We start from the raw sequence: 19,460 nt of genomic DNA on the forward strand, positions 1-19,460 counted from the left end.
GAAAATTTTCCCCTCCTGATTGAGGGTCTTTCTTAGGTCATCCTATCTGGGATTTGTTTTGTGACTGTCTGAGAAGTTGTTTTTCTGAGCTGTTTTCATGGAAATGGAGCTACGTGCTTCAGATGAAAGCAAACATGCGGGGCTATCTTGTGGGGCCAGACCTAAAATTGTGGTGGCCACTTGCACAAAAAATAAGAAGGCAAAGAAAAGGGCATACATTGGCCTAAAACCTGCATGTGCTAGTTTATAGCTATAGATGCACATTTAGACAGTGCTATAATGAAAATCAAAATGCAATACAGTGGTAGCTCTGGTTATGTACTTAATTCATTCTGGAGGTCCGTTCTTAACCTGAAACTGTTCTTAACCTGAAGCACCACTTTAGCTAATGGGGCTTCCCGCTGCTGCTGCACAATTTCTCTTCTTATCCTGAAGCAAAGTTCTTAACCCGAGGTACTATTTCTGGGTTAGCGGAGTCTGCAACCTGAAGTGTATGTAACCTGAAGCGTATGTAACCCGAGGTACCACTGTACAGTCATACTTTGGATCCCAAACGCCTTGCGAGTCGAATGTTTTGGCTCCCAAACGCTGGAAGTGAGTGTTCCGGTTTGCGAACGTTCTTTGGAACCCAAACATTTGACGCGACTTCTGCTACTTCCAATTGGCTGAAGGAACTTCTTGCAGCCAATCAGAAGTTGCGCCTTGGTTTCCAAACATTTTGGACTTCCAAAACGGATTCCATTCAACTTCCAAGGTACCACTGTACAGCGACCAAGTGACCTGGGTGCCTGTTCAGTTACCTGCCTAGGTGTAAACTTTTTATAGGTAGGTGCAAGACCCTCCCTGATTATGGATCCTTAGGAATGTCCTCTGACAGCCCTTCAAATTGAGGACTATAAAATAGACTTCCTGGCCAGGTAAAATCGCTGGAGGGAATAGCACAGAGCAGGAAGGATGGAAGAGACTCACTCAGGGGGCAAGTGTGTTGTTGTTTATTACTGGGAGGGAAAAGCAATGGGGAGGTTTTTGTGGTGCACATGCACTGATAGTACCACTCTGGTGCTCTCACCCATGCACCCACACCTTGCCAACCTCCCCACTGCCTTGCCCTCAGGGCCATAGCTAGGGAGTGGCGAGGTGGGCCCCTGCCAGGGACGCAGGTGAGGAGGGCGCAAACACGGCTAAAAATATGTCCATAAATATGTCTTTATATTGGTTATTGCCTCATAAGAAAAGGTTTTAAATAGAGGGTGAATTGAATGGGTGGTGGTGGTGGGTTTGGAGGAGAGGCGGAAAGAAGAGCTACCGTATTTTTTGCTCTATAGGATGCACCCGACCATAGGACGCACCTTGTTTTAGAGGGGGAGAACAAGAAAAAAAAACCTCCTCCTCTCTGCGCAGCGCCCCTTCAGCGAAGCAGCAGGAGAAACGGAGCCCCTTCCATTTCTCCTCCCACTTAGCTGAAGGGACGCTGCGACTTAGCTGAAGGGGCACCTACCCTTCAGTGAAAGGAACCCGAAGCCTCCGGAGCACAGCGGGAGTTCCGGTGGCTATCCTTGAAGCCTGGACCGACCATGCGCACTGACTCCTCTCGCTCTCCAGGCTTCAGCGAAAGCAACGCGAAGCCTCCGGAGCGCGGTGGGAGCGCTCCCTCTGCGCTTCAGAGGCTTCACATTGCTATCGCTGAAGCCAAGGAGCCTGCATTCGCTCCATAAGACGCACACACATTTCCCCTTAATTTTTGGAGGGGAAAATGTGTGTCTTATAGAGCGAAAAATACGGTAATTTGTGCATGGGGGGGCGCAATCTGGACAGTTCTGTCAGGGGCTCAAGATCACAAACTACGGCTCTGTTTGCCCTTCATCTTCTTCCTCTCAGTAAGCGACAGTAACATACCTGACAGGAAGCTAGCATGCCTCCCCTCACTGAACAAGCTCCTCACTGCTATTTTTCTTGAAAAAGAGGTGCCCAAACTCAGTATGAACGCTTCCCACATTCTCACAGAATGGCAATAACACCCACCTGAGAGGTGCTGGAACTGAGTTCCTCTGTGGGTTCCCCTTGAGGGAGGAACTTCTAGTTGAGGGGCTTGGCCTGGGCCCCTCAAGGTGCCAAATGCACAAGCGAGGAAGGCCACATTTGAATCCTGGCCCTGACATCCCCCCACCTTTGGTGCAGAGCAAGGAGTTTAGCCAAAAATACAGGCAGGCAATGAAGAAATAATCATGTGTGGCCCAAAACCTGAGAGGGGAAGGGCAATATTGCTCTGTCCCTTGCTTGGCACTCCTGCTTACGTCCTCTTGGTTGACAGAGTGCTCTTGACACCCCTTGCTGCTGCTTCTGTTTCATGAACCAAAGAGCTTTCTGCATTTGGTGTTTTCCACCTGCAAAGCAGAGTTTGCTCCCTCCAAAGCTTGGTTTCTCCCCACCCCCTCATGTTGGCACAAAAGAGCTGTGGTATATCACCGCTGCCTATTACAGTGTGCAAATGAACAAGTGATTTAGAGAGAGTTTGGGGGGTGGAGCAAATTTCACCTCATATCCTCATCAGAGGCGTTGTTCCAAATTTATTTTCAGCTTTCCTGGTATTCTGTTCTCTGCAGGGATTCCTCTTTTAAGAAGGAAAGAAAAGTGGCTTAAGTCAAAGCGATGGCCTCGCTGCTCATCCCATTGTGGGGAGGAAGGTGACTCTGCTGGCTGACTCCATAACTGGAGCATATTCATAGAGCTTTCGCTCTACATTAGAAGGGTGGTATTAGTAGTAGCTGCTTGCCTTATTCTCGCTGTGCTGCAGCCTTTCAAGTCACAGAATCAGCCATTAAGTTGCAGTCACCTACCAACATTTCTCCAATGAAATTAGATATGTCCTCTCCGAGGAAAATAGGGACGTTCTATTCCATACCCTCCAACATTTCTCCATTGAAAATAGGGATGTCCTAAGGAAAAGTGGGACATTCCAGTCCCTGATCTATGGCTATGCTGACTGGGGACCAGAATGTCCCGCTTTTCCTTGGGACATCCCTATTTTCATTAGAGAAATGGAGGATATCGTAGGACGGAATTCTAAACTGGAATGACTCTTTGAGGCAGGGCCGTCTTAACTGTAGGTATTAGGGGTGCAGGGCACCCGGGCACTGGGCTATCAGGGGCGCCAGGCCAAGAGTCCGGGGCCTGAGAGTTGGAGTCTGGGGAAGAGCCCGCCCATCTCTGGCAGGAGTTTGGGTGCAAGCAAGATAGTGAGGTGCTGAGGTGGCTGGCTCCATCCTCCTGTGCACCTGGGATTGGGGTAGGGCCATGGAGAGGCACGTCCAGAGCGTGCTGCCCTCCCGGCGAGGTGAGCCTAGCGCCGCAGCCTCAAGCTCCTCTGTACCCTGCTCTGCCCTGCCTGCGCACCTCAATGGCCAGCCCAGAACATGCTGCCCCCCCAAAAAAGGTTGACAACTCTGGGCAACCTGGGGAGCGCTGGGCGGATTTTTGCACCCCAGCGCCACGTATGCTTAAGACAGCCCTGCTTTGCGGTTAGTTTTATATTCATGGCACTTTTTAAATAAAGCAATTTTAAAGGTTGATTTGGAGCCAAAGAACAGTTTAAAAATAAGCAAACATTTGCTGTGTTAAAGCATTCCAACAAATCAAAGAGTACCCCTCCCCCCCTACGTATCTCATCTTGTAAAAGTATCTCGGGCATAACTGGAGTCAAGGGAAGAGTTTCAGTCTTGTAGATTCTAAGTAAAGATTGCAAAGATACAATATATTTCAATACAAATTAGATAGGCACACACATCCAGCAACCGCAGGCCTGTTTTTCCAGTCTAGCTGAATTTTGTTACCGTCTTCGGCATTCTCAGCAACGTGTGCTCTCTGCACCAAGAGGGATACTCTAATCAAATTTAAGATGGCATTGCTCTGCAGTGGATCTTATAAATCGTGCAAGAGCCTTTCAAATTCCATCCTGGGGAGAATTCTATGTGTTTGATTTCATGCTACAGAGAAAATTCCAGCTAGGTGCAAGCAAACTATATGTGCAAAATTCTCTCCTAAGAAATGCTAATGGAACCGCCCAAGGGATGGTTTGACCTTCTTAGCTGTGATATTTGTCTGACTTCCTTCCACCTGCTAAAACTGTTAGGAGCATGGTTCATAGATGCCTCCAGAGTGGGAAGGTGTAAAACAGACAGCGAGAAAAGACACAAGGGTCAAAAAAGAGAGAGAAAGGGACCAATAGCCAAGATTCGTGCAGTGAAATAAACATTAGATGCATGGGAGACTTATAACATCCAAAAAGTGAAAAAATGTAAACGCCCTTGGTCCAGTATACCTGAAGGAGCGTCTCCACCCCCATCATTCAGCCTGGACACTGGACAATGTTGCCCCCATCATCCAAAAGAGGGGAAAAGAAGGTCCAGGTTACTACTGACCACTCAACTTGATGCCGATACCAGAAGAGGTCCTAGAACAGGTCAGTTTGTGAGCCCTTAGGAAAGGATGCTGTGATTACTAAGACCCAGCATGGGCTTCCCAAAAACAATTTGTGCCAGATAAATCTCATTTCTTTTTTGATAGAGTTACAAGCATGGTGGATGAGGGGAATGCTGTGGATGTAGTGTATCTTGATTTCAGTAAGGCTTTTGACAAGTCCCCCATGATAGTCTTGTGATTTGGATGTGTGTGTGTGTGTGTGTGGAGAGAGAGAGAGAGAGAGAGAGAGAGAGAGAGAGATTGATTTCCACAACACACATACTCTTTCTCTGCATGCAGAAAGTTCCAGGTTCAAATTCCCAGCATCAGGTAGGGTTGGAAAAGACCCTTATCTGGAGTCCTGCAGTCACTACTTGAGAATGTAGACAGGAGGGAATTTGATGGATCAATGAGATGATCACGATAGGGCAGCTTGCTATGTTCTCTGTGTAGCTGAGGAGCCCACCAAGATGATAGGTATATGAATGTGATGGTCTTCCCATCTTTGTCTCCACCACCTGGTATTCAGAATTATACCGTCATCCATGCATGTCTCCAATTCTTTAGAAGCCATCTAAGTGGCTACATGGCTGCGAATTCTACCAGTTATTACACGCCATGCGATGGAGTACATCCTTTCATCACTCCTAAGCCTCCTGTCAATCAGCTTCACTGGGCAACCTTGAATTCTAGTATTATACCCCGTCCCTCTCTGTGTCATGGCATCTTCTCCACCCACATCCCTCTGGTCTCTTAGGGAAACTTTTGAACTGCTGATCTTAAAATGCACCACCCACAAGCCAAGCTGAGATTTATTTTATTCTGCTTTCACATTTTGGAAGAGGCACAGCAATTACCCCAGAGGAGGCTTCTGAAGGTATTATTTATTGATGTGCATCTCTAGTTACTGGGTTTCCTAATCCATTTATTTCATCCCCACAGAACCAGTTCTGCTCGTTCTAGGAATGGCTGGGGCTGTTCAACAACGTTTGGAAGGTCACAGTGTGTTCACACTTGATGCAGAGCCCTAAAATGAGAGACAACAGCTCCAGCTCTTGGGTTCAGAGTGTCTCTCTGTCCCTTCCTGCTGGATCCTGCCCACAGCTCCATTTCCTAACCCATCAGAGAGGCCTGCTGTCACTTGCAGTTTACTGCTAAATGGCCTCGGTCCTGTATACAGTGGTACCTCGGGTTTCATACGCTTCAGGTTACATACGCTTCAGGTTACAGACTCCGCTAACCCAGAAATAGTACCTCGGGTTAAGAATTTTGCTTCAGGATGAGAACAGAAATTGTGCTCCAGCAGCACAGCAGCAGCGGGAGGCCCCATTAGCTAAAGTGGTGCTTCAGGTTAAGAACAGTTTCAGGTTAAGAACGGACCTCCGGAACGAATTAAGTACTTAACCCGAGGTACCACTGTACCTGAAGGAGCGTCTCCACCCGCATTATTTAGCCCAGACACTGAGATCCAGCTCCAAGGGCCTTCTGGCGGTTCCCTCATTGCAAGAAGTGAGGTTACAGGGAACCAGACAGAGGGCCTTCTCGGCTGTGGCGCCCGCCCTGTGGAATGCCCTCCCTTCAGATGTGAAGGAAATAAGCAGCTATCCTATCTTTAAAAGACATCTGAAGGCAGCCGTGTTCAGGGAACTTTTTAATATTTAATGCTGTATTGTTTTTAACACTCTATTGCGAGCCGCCCAGAGTGGCTGGGGAAACTCAGCCAGATGGGCGGGGTATAAATAATGAATTATTATTATTATAAGATCTATTCACATTAGTGCCCTTGATGTATATTTCTTTTTTCATCTCCCTTCCAAAATCTTCTGTATTGATTTAAGAATCTTTCCACTTCAGTGGGGAGCTCCTCCTCTGACTCCCCCACAACCCTCTTTGATGAGCCGTCCATGTAATTCTGTTTTTTAACCGCTCCCCAAAGGCACTGCAAGGTTCTCTTTTGGCCTTTGACTTGTCGTCCGCTTCTTCATCTTCAGATCTACGCAAAATCAATTACAGGCCTCTTGCTGGCTTGTTAACAAAATCTACCACTCTCTGCTATTAATTGAACGGAGAGGAAAGGCGCCATCGGGAAACCTGGCCACACAGATGCCTCTCAATAGCTGTCCCTTAAAACCTCGGCTAGCCTCAAGACTGCAGCGATATGTGGGATGATGCAGAGAAATGCACCCCCCCCCATTCCAACCCCCAGCCAAAAGCAGGTTGAGCTGAGGCTAACCAAAGCATATTGTTCCCTTCTTCAGACACAGCTGAAGATCACAATAAATTATCTTCTCCTTGCATGCCTCGCTGTCAGCCTTTGATCAGTGACCCATGATAGTTCTGCTGCATCAAGTTATAACTTTGTTTCACTTTGATATTTGAAGGATCTGAGTGTTGGGCTGGGCAGTCCTTGCTTCAACTCTTGCCCTAGCTGCCAAACTTACTGGGTGGTCTCCACTACCCCCCAATCAGTGGTGGGAGTACCACAGGGGCAGTTGCCCCCGGTGCAAAATTGTTAGGGAGTGCAAAATTTCAATATCCATTGCTGCGTCAATACAGCTGTGACCAAAGAATTGCTTGCAACTTTCTCCCTGCATTCTCTCAAATCCAAACTCCTCCTCCTCTTCTTCTTCTTCTCCTCCTCCTTCTCTCTCTCTCTCTCTCTCTCTCTCTCTCTCTCTCTCTCTCTGTTATCTTGTTCTCGCCTCCTCTATAGGTTTGCCATATGTATACATGAAGGTCTGAAGGGGGCAGTAATGAGTCACTCATTGTGTCAGGCTGTGGCTGTGGCTTCATCTTAGGCCACTCTGATAAGCAGCCGCTCTCTAAGGACTTAGAACATGGATGGAGAACTTGGGAAGTCCTTCAGATGTTACTGGCACTTCAACTCCCATCAGCCCCAGCTAGCATGGCTCAGGGATGATGGGAGTCATAGGCCAGTGTTTCCCAAACTTGGGTCTCCAGCTGTTTTTGGACTACAAGTCCCATCATCCCTAGCCAGCAAGACCCAATGGTCAAGGATGATGGGAATTGTAGTCCAAAAGCAGCTGGAGACCCAAGTTTGGGCAACACTGCCTTAGGCAGAGGTCTTCCATGATCTTGCTACCTGAAATCCTTTTAAGTGGAGGTGCCAAGAATATTCACGCAAAGTCCTTTTTTAAATAATATTTTTTATTAACAGGCCAATCAAGTCACATTATTTCCAAATCACATTAGTTCCAAATTATACAGCCAAATTTTTAAATTTTGTTTAAGCCCCAAACGGGGATCCAAGCATCACTTATGTTGCTGCTTTAATTAAACAGTTCTATCCAGTTCTGTCCAGATAGTCTCTTTATTACTTTCTTCATCTTCTTGTTGTTATCATATAATCCTTTCTTTGCGATCTCTGATAATCTTCACAAGCAGGTTGGAAACAAACATCTTCTGCATGGGTTTTACACTCTCCAAGAATCATATCACTTAGGAACAGACGCCAGTCCACACTTCCATAAAAAAATTATCCTCGGTCTGTCCTTTAGTTCTCCAGGCTTGCCAAGTATATCAGAATATCAGGAGGGCTCTGCCAGGTTTAGATCGCATTCCAGTCATGATTCACATTCCAATCAATGATCCTGGTCCTCCCCCCCCCCATCTTTCTTAGGCAAGCCTGTCTTAGCGAGACGCCATTTAAAACTGCGTCATAAAACTTTCCTCCGTTCTCCTTTGTTTACCAATTATCTCTTTGATCTATAATTCACTCCACACAGCTCTTGAATTCCTGCTTGTGCTTAATAAAATGCCACGAACCTCTTTCTGGGGTGGAGGGTTATTAATACTCACATAAGGCAAAGAAAAGAAAAGTTTTTTCCTCCACCCCCCCTCCATTTCACTCCAAACGTACCAGTCTCTTGATGGTGGTTCATCACTTGATTTATTTGTCCCATCCGTCGCTCCGGTCACAGAGATCCATTAATCAGCAGTCTTATCTCCCGAATTTCGCCTGATGTATGTGCTTTAGCTTCTTTCCAATTATATGTTTCCAATTATATTTCCGAGCTAAAGCAAACCTGGGCGCTGATTGGAGACGGCGTCAGGAAGAGCTGACTTCACCGAGGGGTCGTGCCAAGTGACCGGCACCCCCTTCTTCCGAATCCGGGGTGCATTGTGGCCACCGCTGGCAAGGCAGTCCCCCCATCTCCTTGGGTGGGGGGTGGGAAGGCTGCATACTTCCCATAGCAGCCTCTTAATTACCTCGTGTGGGTCGGAGAGATGTTATTGTCGGCCATCTTCCAATGTGCCACCTGGTAGCCCACCTATTCACGCAAAGTCCTGATTGGATGTGGAAATCCCCCCAAACACAGAATAGATGGAGAAAGTTTCCAGTGTCTTAATATATGTGAAAAGTCTGCTTTTTGTTGTTGATTTTCCTAGTGCCAGAAGCTTGAGAAGGCTGCTTGCTAGCTGGCAGCTGCTTCTTACTGCTTGTTCAACTACATTATATATCTTAGGGAACAAAAGGAGTTCTGTGTCGTGAATCCTGATTACTCAAGTGATGTTCTTAACCTTTTACAGGACCATAAATAATACTGGTAGCCCCAGAGCCTTTCGCTATTACAGAGGCGTCTGATTAATTGTCTCTAGTGTGCTCCGCTGAGCGGGGAAAAGAAGGCAAAGCTGTGATTTCTTTTCAAAGCAGAGAGAAAGGATGGGTGACGCCGCTGACGCCAAACAGATAACGAAATTATGGATTCACTTCTACTGCCGTGTTGTTGTTGAGCGTTTTGTGACCTGCGTCATTTGAGTTGTAGAAAAGTGAGGTGTGAATGTGTTCTGTAACTCAGCAAATGGCATAATATTGGCAGGCACTCAATACAGAGAGAGTAACATGGATTCTACTTGTGCCATTCATTCTAAATGGGGTTTCCCACAGGCCACTGTGGGGTTGGCCACTGTGAGATCAGGGTGCTAGGCTAGATGTGCGACTGGCCTGATCCTCCAGTCTCTCCTTATGCTCCTATAGTTATGCAGCCAAACTGTTACGTTCCCAAGGCAAACATTCATTCATTCGACTGATTGATTTTTTGTTTGTTTGATTTTTAAAATTAAATTTCTGTTTTACATTTTAGAATGTTCACTTAAGCAATCTTAAAATATCAATGACTTCCCTTCCTCTCTTTCTATGGTTCATTCTGCACAACATAAATCCCTGCATATTTTATATACACTAAACCATTCAGTATTCCATTATTACATCCACCAAAACCTACGTACACTGTTGAATTTATCTTAATGCTGCCCGCGTTTTCAGATAAACACAATTTTCCTCCATATATTCAATAAACATTTTCCAATCTTCTTTAAATGTATGTTCTTCTTGTTCTCTTATTCTATATGTTAGGTCCGCAAGTTTTACAAGTGTTATTAGAATCCTGCTGATGTTTGCATCTGCTTACAGTGGTCTCCTAAATAAATTATAAACTTTTCCCATTCTTTCTTGAAATTTTTGTCTTCTCAGTTCCTGAGCTTTCCAGTCTGTTTTGCCATTTTGGCATAATCTAACAGCTTAGTTTGCCATTCCTCTCTGGTAGGGATTCTTCTTTCCATGCTAGTAGCATCCGTGCGGCTGTTGTTGTGTACATAAAAAGTCTTTTCTCCTTCTTTGAAATGTTGGTACCTACAATTCCTAATTAAAAAAGCTTCTGGTTATTTTAAACATTTTTTTCCAATTCATTGTACATCATTTTCCAGAAAGCTTTTATTACCTTACACGACCACCACATATGATAAAAAGGTACCTTCTTTATCTTTACATTTCCAGCAGGTATTTGTACTTGTTTTCTACATTTTTGCTAACTTAAAGGTCAAGGGACCCCTGACCATTAGGTCCAATCGTGACCGACTCTGGGGTTGCGGCGCTCATCTTGCTTTATTGGCCAAGGGAGCTGGCGTGCAGCTTCCGGGTCATGTGGCCAGCATGACTAAGCCACTTCTGGCAAACCAGAGCAGCACACAGAAACGCCGTTTACCTTCCCAGCAGAGCGGTACCTATTTATCTACTTGCACTCTGACGTGCTTTCAAACTGCTAGGTTGGCAGGAGCAGGGACGGAGCAATGGGAGCTCACCCCGTCTCGGGGATTCGAACAGCCAACCTTCTGATCGGCAAGCCCTAGGCTCTGTGGTTTAACCCACAGCGCCACCCATGTCCCTAGGAGTCAAATACCACCGGTACATCATTCCCCGCTTCCCTTTTCCTAAACCCACTTTCTCTTCCTCCTCTTGAATAAGCAGTCTGCCTAGCATTTCTTAGCAGCGGCGGTGCAAGAGGCAGAGTCACTCACTGAAGGGAACAAACTGCTGAAGCTTTTGCCCTGTAGTGCTTTCAAATTCATTTGGGTTGGTTGTCACACACCAGCAAATGTTGCTTTGGGTGCCACCAGCCTCCTCTTTTATGAGGGACCCCCCCAAAAAAAATTTTACTTCCAGCTACTTGCCAGCAGCACACCGTCACATACATTCAACACTGGGAGGAGGAAAAGCAGAAGGAAAGCCTGTGGACAAGTGGGGGCCAAGCTCCAGAAGGGAAGCCTTTTGAAATGTATGACACTGGCAATATGTGCACTGAAAACAAACCCTGCAGGCACAAGAATAAGCTGTCAGGGAGGCGACAGTGATGTAACAGGAAGCTGGGGTGGGGCCTGGTGTTTGCTGCTGAGGTCCAGCATTGGGTTGTCAAGTCCAGAGCTGGAGCTTCTGCTTGTAACTTGAAGCCAGTTTGGGACTACAACTCCCATCAGCTCCGGTCAGCTCAGACTGATAGGCATCATCCGGGCCGGATTTAGGTTTGATGAGGTCCTACGCTACTGAAGGTAATGAGGCCCTTTATATGTCCAGCTGTCCTTTGTCAACAACAAATTGCTCTGTTTTTTGTGTTGAATATATGCTATATGGTCATTTATGGACCTAATAGGTATCGAAAGCCATCTGTACATAACAAAATATGTATTTATCAAGTAATTGTTGAACTGAAATACAATTAAGAAGTATGTTAATAGTGAAATACAATTAAGAAGTATATTAATAGTGAAATAATTATTAAGCTCTAACTGAAAATGATTTTTTACTCATAACAAAGTTAATAATGCAAACACATTTGCGTTTGGCAATGACAAAAGTTCCTTTAGAAACACAATTTGCTAACACTCATAATCTAGTCTCTAGAAACTTGCTATAACATGAAATAAGAATAGGCGTAAATATATGCTGCAAACTACTAATAATTATAAATAGCAGAATGTAGGCCCCCTATGTATAGAAATGAGCAAACCAGTGATATTTTAGGGAGCAGGCTAGCAGGCAGGGCCCATTGCTTACATCATAGGAGCCTACACAACACAAAACACTGTTGCTGTATGTAGGTTTTATTTTGGAAATGTACATCCAGTTTCTTTTTCTTTATTTTTTGGGGGGCCCCCAAGAGAGTGGGGCCCTAAGCTATAGCTTGTTTAGCTTATCTGTAAATCCGGTACTGGGCATTGTAGTCCAAAACATCTGGAGGGTCCCAGGTTGATGAAGATAGCTTTAAGCAGCAGTGCAGATAGATAATTTTATCCACCAGACTTAATGGCCCAATAGGGGAGTCCTGGAAGACCATTGGTGTGATTGTCACAAAGCTCTCTCTCTCTCTCTCTCTCTCTCTCTCTCTCTCTCTCTGCCTGTATATGTTCAGGCAGGTGAAAAATGGGAACAGTATCGCAGGCAGGGGACCTGGTGAACTGAAGTTCTGTAGAAGAGAGATCAAAGTCAGCCAGCTTGGGCTCCCCTCCAGGTTTGAGTGGAACTAGTTTGAGCATAAATCTGAAGGGACATGGTGCTCCTGGTGCTCAATTTGCTGCTGTTTCCTGCACATGGGAGATTTACTGCTTTTGGTGCAACACAAGCATGTCTATAATTCACTAACATAAGCCGTCTGAATATTGGAAAACTAGGACACCAAGAAAGTTTGTCTCCATTCATTCTTATACTTTTTATTTTTTAAAAAAAGTTTTTTTTTTTAAAAAAAAAGGATCTGGGTCGCTGGTACAGAATGCTTGCACTTGGTGCATGACCTGACAAATTCTTTTAAACTGACAGCTGTCCATGGTGCTGAATTGGGATTGTGTTCTGCTGTGTGACTAATGACCATAAATTTCACACACAGAGGCACATGCTGTGTCACATTCTGAAGGAATATGAGCTAAATATTAGTGTTATGTTTGGGTGTCAGGGAATGGTCTGAAGACGAGGACTGGGGAATGCATTCTGTGGCAGGGGTGATGGGAGTTGTAGTTCAACAACATCTGGGGGCCCACAGGTTGAGAAAGGCTGGCCCCGTCCCCAAAAGAAGCTTCACAGCAAGGCTATATGGTCCAGTATCTGCAGGTGAAGATGTTTGTTCACAGGACTTGCGGCCCCTTCGCAACATTATCGTCATGCTGTTAACTTGCACCTTTTCAGCCTGAGGGCTGCGTTCTCTCTCGAGGAATGTTTCCTGGGTGGTGACCAAGGCAAAAGTGGGGCAAAGCAGTGAATGTAAATTTTACCTTTATAAAGGTAATGACTGTTGCATCAGGAGAGGCAGACCAGGTCTTCTCCCAATGTGACATTCGCATGCAGCATCTCCTGTTGCTGCACAGCACAGGGCATCTTCCTGCCAGGTCTCCTCTGCCCCCTCAAGATTGGCCTAGGACCCTCGTACGTACGGGACCGCCTCTCCCGATATGCCCCACGGAGGACATTAAGGTCTATAAATAGAAGAAGAAGAGGAGTTTCGATTTGATATCCTGCTTTATCACTACCTGAAGGAGTCTCAAAGCGGCTAACATTCTCCTTTCCCTTCCTCCCCCACAACAAACACTCTGTGAGGTGAGTGGGGCTGAGAGACTTCAAGGAAGTGTGACTGGCCCAAGGTCACCCAGCAGCTGCATGTGGAGGAGCGGAGACGGGAACCCGGTTCCCCAGATTACAGGACTACCGCTCTCAACCACTGCAACACCCCAGAGGTCCCAGGCCTTAAGAAAGTCAGATTAGCCTCAACCAGAGCCAGGGCTTTTTCAACACTGGCTCCGGCCTGGTGGAACTCTCTGTCTCATGAGACCAGGGCCCTGCGGGATCTGATTTCTTTCCGCAGGGCCCGTAAGACAGAGTTGTTCCTCCTGGCCTTTGGCTTAGAATCAATTTGATTCCCTTCCCCTCTTTCTTTTTTCCTTCTCTTCCTCTGAAGAGGCTATAAAACATATTTTGTTGCACTGTGCATTCCAAGAGTAAGCCAGGGCTGAACTGATATTACCATTGCTGGTACCTTTCCCGGGAAAATCAGAGGCTCACTATGTCAGGTTCCTATTGGAAGACTGGACAAATGCTAGAACATTAGCAGTGACAATGTTTTTATCGGTGGTTGCAAGAACCAATGATCCCTATCTTTAAGTCTGAACAAAATGTTTGTTTAACCTGGAGGTAAAAGGTAAAGGGTCCCCTGACCATTAGGTCCAGTTATGGCTGACTCTGGGGTTGCGGCGCTCATCTCACTTTATTGGCCGAGCGAGCCAGCATACAGCTTCCAGGTCATGTGGCCGGGTCTGGCAAACCAGAGCAGCGCACAGAAATGCTGTTTACCTTCCCGCCAGAGCAGTACCTATTTATCTACTTGCACTTTGATGTGCTTTCAAACTGCTAGGTTGGCAGGAGCATGGACTGAGCAACAGGTGCTCACCCCGTTGTGGGGATTCGAACCGCCGACCTTCTGATCGGCAAGTCCTAGGCTCTGTGGTTTAACCCACAGCACCACCCACATCCCAACCTGGAGGTAGGTTGTCTGAATTGTGCATTGCTTTGTAATGATTTGTTGGGTCTCTGGACTGTAATAAAGATTGATTGATTGAAAATGTTTTGAATTTGCATTCTGTTCCCTTTGGACACCTCCTTTTCGGGTGAGACCAAGCCAAGAGTTGAATTATCCTTAGGATGTGCTAAGCTGTTGTAAGTGTTGCATAGTCTCTAATACTTTATTTTATTTATTTGTTTTAGGTGGAAAAATTTGCCAAATACTTGGATCCTAACGACCTAGGCAAGATCAACTTCAAAGATTTCTGTCACGGAGTGTTTGCCATCAAAGGTAGGCATCATGGTCATTCTTTGCCTCCCATAAATCTGCCCCAGGTGGTTGAGAGAAGCCCAGGAACAGATTTGAGGGGTAAGAGGGAGGAGGGGAAGTTCTGCTGCGCGAGCGGAAAACCTTGCAAAAATGGCACAACTTTGCTCCATGCAACCCCGTGTGCCCACAGCATAAGCTGCAAAAAAACAATTGTCTGTTTGGCAGAGCGTTCCCTTAACTTCAGAATTGATGGTGCGGCTGCTCAGTTTCTACCCAGTGGAAAACGCCTCCCCTGATTGCAAAGTTGTTAGTGTCCAAAACCAATTGAGGGCAACTGGGTAATCTGAGAACGGCTGCGTGAGTGTGTTTATTGGTGGTGACTTTGCGTTTTACAACTTTGAGTAACAATTATGAGATAAACGCTGGTATCTGGCATGCTAGGAATGGGTTCCCAAACCTCATTGCTGGAGCATGTCTGCGGGCCTTAAGAGGAGCTAAAATGACTTGCAGAGAAAAGAAAACAAATTACTCTGTTGGATGCACTCCTGCTACTCAGCGGAAGGCCTGAGCAGTATTGATTTGCCCCTCTCAATCCCAACGAAGAACATCTCTGTGATTTCTTGTTGCAGCTGATGTTATGGCTGGCAGGCAGCCACAGGGCCCGAGAAGCATCACCATTCCCTAGAAAACCCTGCCAAACCTCAACTGGGCCAAAACTGCACCAATTGTCTTGTTTGTTTGTGGGCACAGGGTCTATCTCATCAACACACACACACACACACACACACACACACACACACACACACACACTGCTGCCTCCTCCCATTGCTTTGTCCCAGCTCCTGTGAGCCTAGCAGTTCAAAAGCACACCAGTGCAAGTAGATAAATAGGTACCACTGCAGTGGGAAGGTAAACGGCATTTCCGTGCGCTGCTCTGGTTTCGGTGTTCCGTTGTGCCAGAAGCGGCTTAGTGATGCTGGCCACATGCCCCAGAAAAACTGTCTGCGGACAAACACTGGCTCCCTCAGCCTGAAAGCAAGATGAGCACTGCAACCCCATAGTCACCTTTGACTGGACTTAACCATCCAGGGGTCATTTACCTTTTATATTACACCTAGAGGCTGTAACCTTCATGGCTTCACCACCTGTCGAGTTATTTGTCCTTGCTTTGATTCCTGTCTGGCCTGCTGAAGAGTTCTGGAGAGCTCGAAAGCTTGCATGCAATTTTGTGATGTTTTGGTTGGCAAAAGGTTTTCCTTGCCAAAAGTTTCAAAGAAGGGCTGGAGCTCAGCAATAAAGAATCCACTTTATATGCAGGTTCAGCCCCCAACATCTCAGGTTTGAGAAGCACCACGCCAGCCAATACCACAAGACCACGAGGCAGACGGACCAATGGTCTTGAGCTGGTGTTACATAGCTTCCTACCGGTCCCATTAAGGATTTTGGAATCGCATTTCCTCTGTCTTTCCTTTCTCAGTTTAAATGAATGAGGACCTCCCCCTAGCGGCCATGTTTAAAAGTCCCCTCTCCAGGTCCCTCTTGGTGAAATACAAAGAACTGTCTTCCTTTCTGTTATCATTTGATGCATTTTTGACCCCAAATACGGGGTCTCCATTTGTTTATTTACCTATTCCACACAATCTCACGCAAAATGAAATATGGTAAACATTTACAAAAAAATACACAAAATCAAGAAAACTAAAGCAAGGACAGTGATCCAATACTTTTTTTAGATCCCACCAAGGGCCCATTATTATTATTATTATTATTATTATTATTATTATTATTATTATTACCATCATTATTTTTATTATTAAATTAAATTTATATGCTGCTCTTCACAACATAAAAATACAGGATAAAAACAGGATTAGAAACACAAAATACGTAATAATAACTAAAAAAAAACCTCAAACCAATAACACACACACATCCCTTCCCTCATGGTGTGCTGTGTACCTGGTTGAGTTACAAAAACACTATTCCTCAGCTTGGAGGATTTATTTATTTATTTATTTTTAAAAACTTTAAAAAAAACAAAAGACAAAGATGTTTCTGGTACAAGGAATGACACTGAGCCCTGACTGCAGTTGCTTCAAGAAAAATGGCTACAGGACAGGTTACGCCAATGCCAAAACCAAACCCCCAATTCTGGAGTGTTCATCTCTGCCCCCAGACTCCTTGCAAGGACTCTTTTCCCGTGGGCTCCGCAAGCCCAGAGTTAGCATTGCCTATGGGGAGGTAGGTGAGGTGGAGCATGGACTTGGTGGGGCTGCAGGCCTCCAGTTTTACCTTCCAAGAAGTATCCACTACACCATGGGCTGGGGAGTTTTCCAGGTCGCCTCTGACTTTTTGGGGGCTGCTGATGCCAGCCAGCCAGGCAGCCACAGCTTTGTGCCCACCCATGTGTCAGGAACTGGACTGAAGAGGAATGGTGGGGGCCTCCTCCCCTCCCCCTTCTCCTGAACCTTCCTGAGAACAGGAGGGCAGTATAGATTTAGAACAGCGGTCTGCAGAAGGGCATAGTTCAGACGCTGCAGGGGGCAAAAGCTGGGAAATATTGGAACAGCAGGAAGAAGAAGGAGCACCAGGGGAGAGACAGCTGACAGACTCAGTGTCCTTGGAAAGTATTCCTGACCCCCCTTCTCCTAGAACTAGATGGGCATTGAGGGCATTAGAACAAAAATCTCAGTGGCAGAAAGCTCAGCAGAAGTGATGTCGAATAAGGGAGACATAGGTGAGTGAGACTTTACTTGGAGCAATGCTATCTCTCTCTCTCTCTCTCTCTCTCTCTCTGAATACTGAATAAATTATGTGGTAAGGACTCTTTGTGTTTATCTGCTTTTTTTGGCTGCCACCGGGGGAGGGCTAGGATTCCCCAAAGGCTTGACATAATGGAAGGCTGCTGAAAGGCAGCCAGGCTGCTGGTGAGGGCAAGCGGGGCAGGAGAGGTGCCCACACAGGAGTGCCAACACCAAGGGCTGACACAGTTTCTGCCCCCTGGCTCACGCAATATCAGGGCGTCGTGTGGTACTTTGGGTTACAGACACTTCAGGTTACAGACACGTCAGGTTTCAGACTCCGCTAAACCCATAAATAGTACCTCAGGTTAAGAACTTTGCTTCAGGATGAGAACAGAATTCACACAGTGGCTTCGCAGCGGCACCGGGAGGCCCCAATAGCTAAAGTGGTACCTCAGGTTAAGAACAGTTTCAGGTTAAGAATGGACCTCTGGAACGAATCAAGTTCTTAACCAGAGGTACCACTGTAAGCCTGCAGTGCGCTGCAATTCCCTGCTAGCAATGAAACTCACCACGTGACCAGTTGGGGCCAGTTTCCTCTGAGTACAGCTTTGATACCCGAAGCGAAGCAGGGCAGAAACAAATGGCTTAAAAGCAGCAGTGTTGATTTACCCATTGCATTTACACCCCACTTTTCCTCCAAGGGGGACGCGGGTGGCACTGTGGGTTAAACCACAGAGCCTAGGACTTGCCGATCAGACGGTTGGCGGTTCGAATCCCCATGAGGGGGTGAGCTCCCGTTGCTCGGTCCCTGCTCTTGCCAACCTAGCAGTTCGAAATCACGTCAGAGTGCAAATAGGTAAATAGGTACCGCTCCGGTGGGAAGGTAAATGGCATTTCCTTGCACTGCTCTGGTTCGCCAGAAGCGGCTTAGTCATGTTGGCCACATGACCCGGAAGCTGTCTGCGGACAAACGCCGGCTCCTTTGACCTGTAAAGCGGGATGAGCACCGCAACCCCAGAGTCACCTGCGACTGGACCTAACGGTCTGGGGTCCCTTTCCTCCAAGGAGGTTAAAGTAGAGTACAAACTTCTCCCACATTCCATTTCACCCCTGCGAGGTAGGTCAGGCAAAGAGATGGTGACTGGCCTAAGGGCTCCCAGTGAGAGTTATGGCCAAGTGGGGATTTGAACCCAGAGCCTCCCAGGTTCTGGTCCCACTATGCTGGCAAGAGGGGGGAGTATTTCATTCTCCTGCCCTGCGTGCAACTTTTTCACGCATAAAGCAAAACACCCCTGCTGTTCCCAGCTTGGCACCTGTGTAGATAAAATATCCATGACTTCCACCCAGGCTGAATTTGGCCTTTGGATATGTTTCCCGTCCCGTTCCTCCCCTCAAAAAATGCAGGAATTGGCCCTAAGGCATTGAACAAAGAGTGCTAGTGCTGAATGGCAAATGCCTGGTCACCTGTGGGTGGAAAAGCAAATTAATAATGAACTCAGCCTCTGTTTGTTGTTACATCCTAGCAAAGTCTCAAACAATTACACACCCTGAAGAAAACAGTTCCAGTCAACTGTGTAATTGGCTTTCTGTAACACTGCTTTCTGGAAAGTGAAATTACAGGAGCCATCGTACTTTTCAATACTGGGACATCTAAAAGCATCCTGGGCCAGAAACCTGGAATCATAGAATTGTAGAGTTGGACCACAATGACAATATAATCCAACCCAAACAGCCCTACTAGAAAAATTAACCAATAAACTGAAACTGACACGGGGACAAACAGAAGAAGACGCCTTTACCCCGGTATGGCTCCCCTTTATCACATACACAGCCCAACAAGACAATGACAATAATCCACCAACAGCATATAAATCAATATGGCTAACCTGATCCAAAACACCCACCCACCCCACTCACACACGAAAACAAAGATCACCACAGCCAACCACAAACAAACAACCACACCCTAGGCCAACCCCAACCTCTCTCCCCACCAAAGGAACACAAGTGAACAGCACAAGCAACGCTGACACCAAACCCTACATACATTAAGCATAACAGAAACATTGCCACCCGACCCCATCTTCCCTCCCTCCACCCCTTCCTCCCCCCCTTTCCCCCCTCCCCCTAATGTCTCAACAAATGAAAC

At 46.4% G+C, this 19,460-nt stretch overlaps 1 protein-coding gene across 4 annotated transcripts in view; it reads left to right on the top strand.

The window, feature by feature from the left end:
* Window positions 1-19,460, top strand: part of RAB11FIP4 (RAB11 family interacting protein 4) — a 191,976-nt gene that overhangs the window by 43,892 nt on the left and 128,624 nt on the right. For all 4 annotated transcript variants that reach the window (XR_014561336.1, XR_014561337.1, XR_014561338.1 and 1 more), the window contains exon 2: window positions 14,501-14,588. Coding sequence is in view for 1 of the 4 variants with exons in the window: in XM_083727544.1 (XP_083583670.1) it covers window positions 14,501-14,588 (88 nt within the window). In the remaining 3 variants the exon portion in view is untranslated. The remainder of the gene's footprint in view (window positions 1-14,500; window positions 14,589-19,460) is intronic.

This window comes from Podarcis gaigeae, assembly GCF_964106915.1.
Source record: "Podarcis gaigeae genome assembly, chromosome: 2".
NCBI lineage: Eukaryota > Metazoa > Chordata > Lepidosauria > Squamata > Lacertidae > Podarcis > Podarcis gaigeae.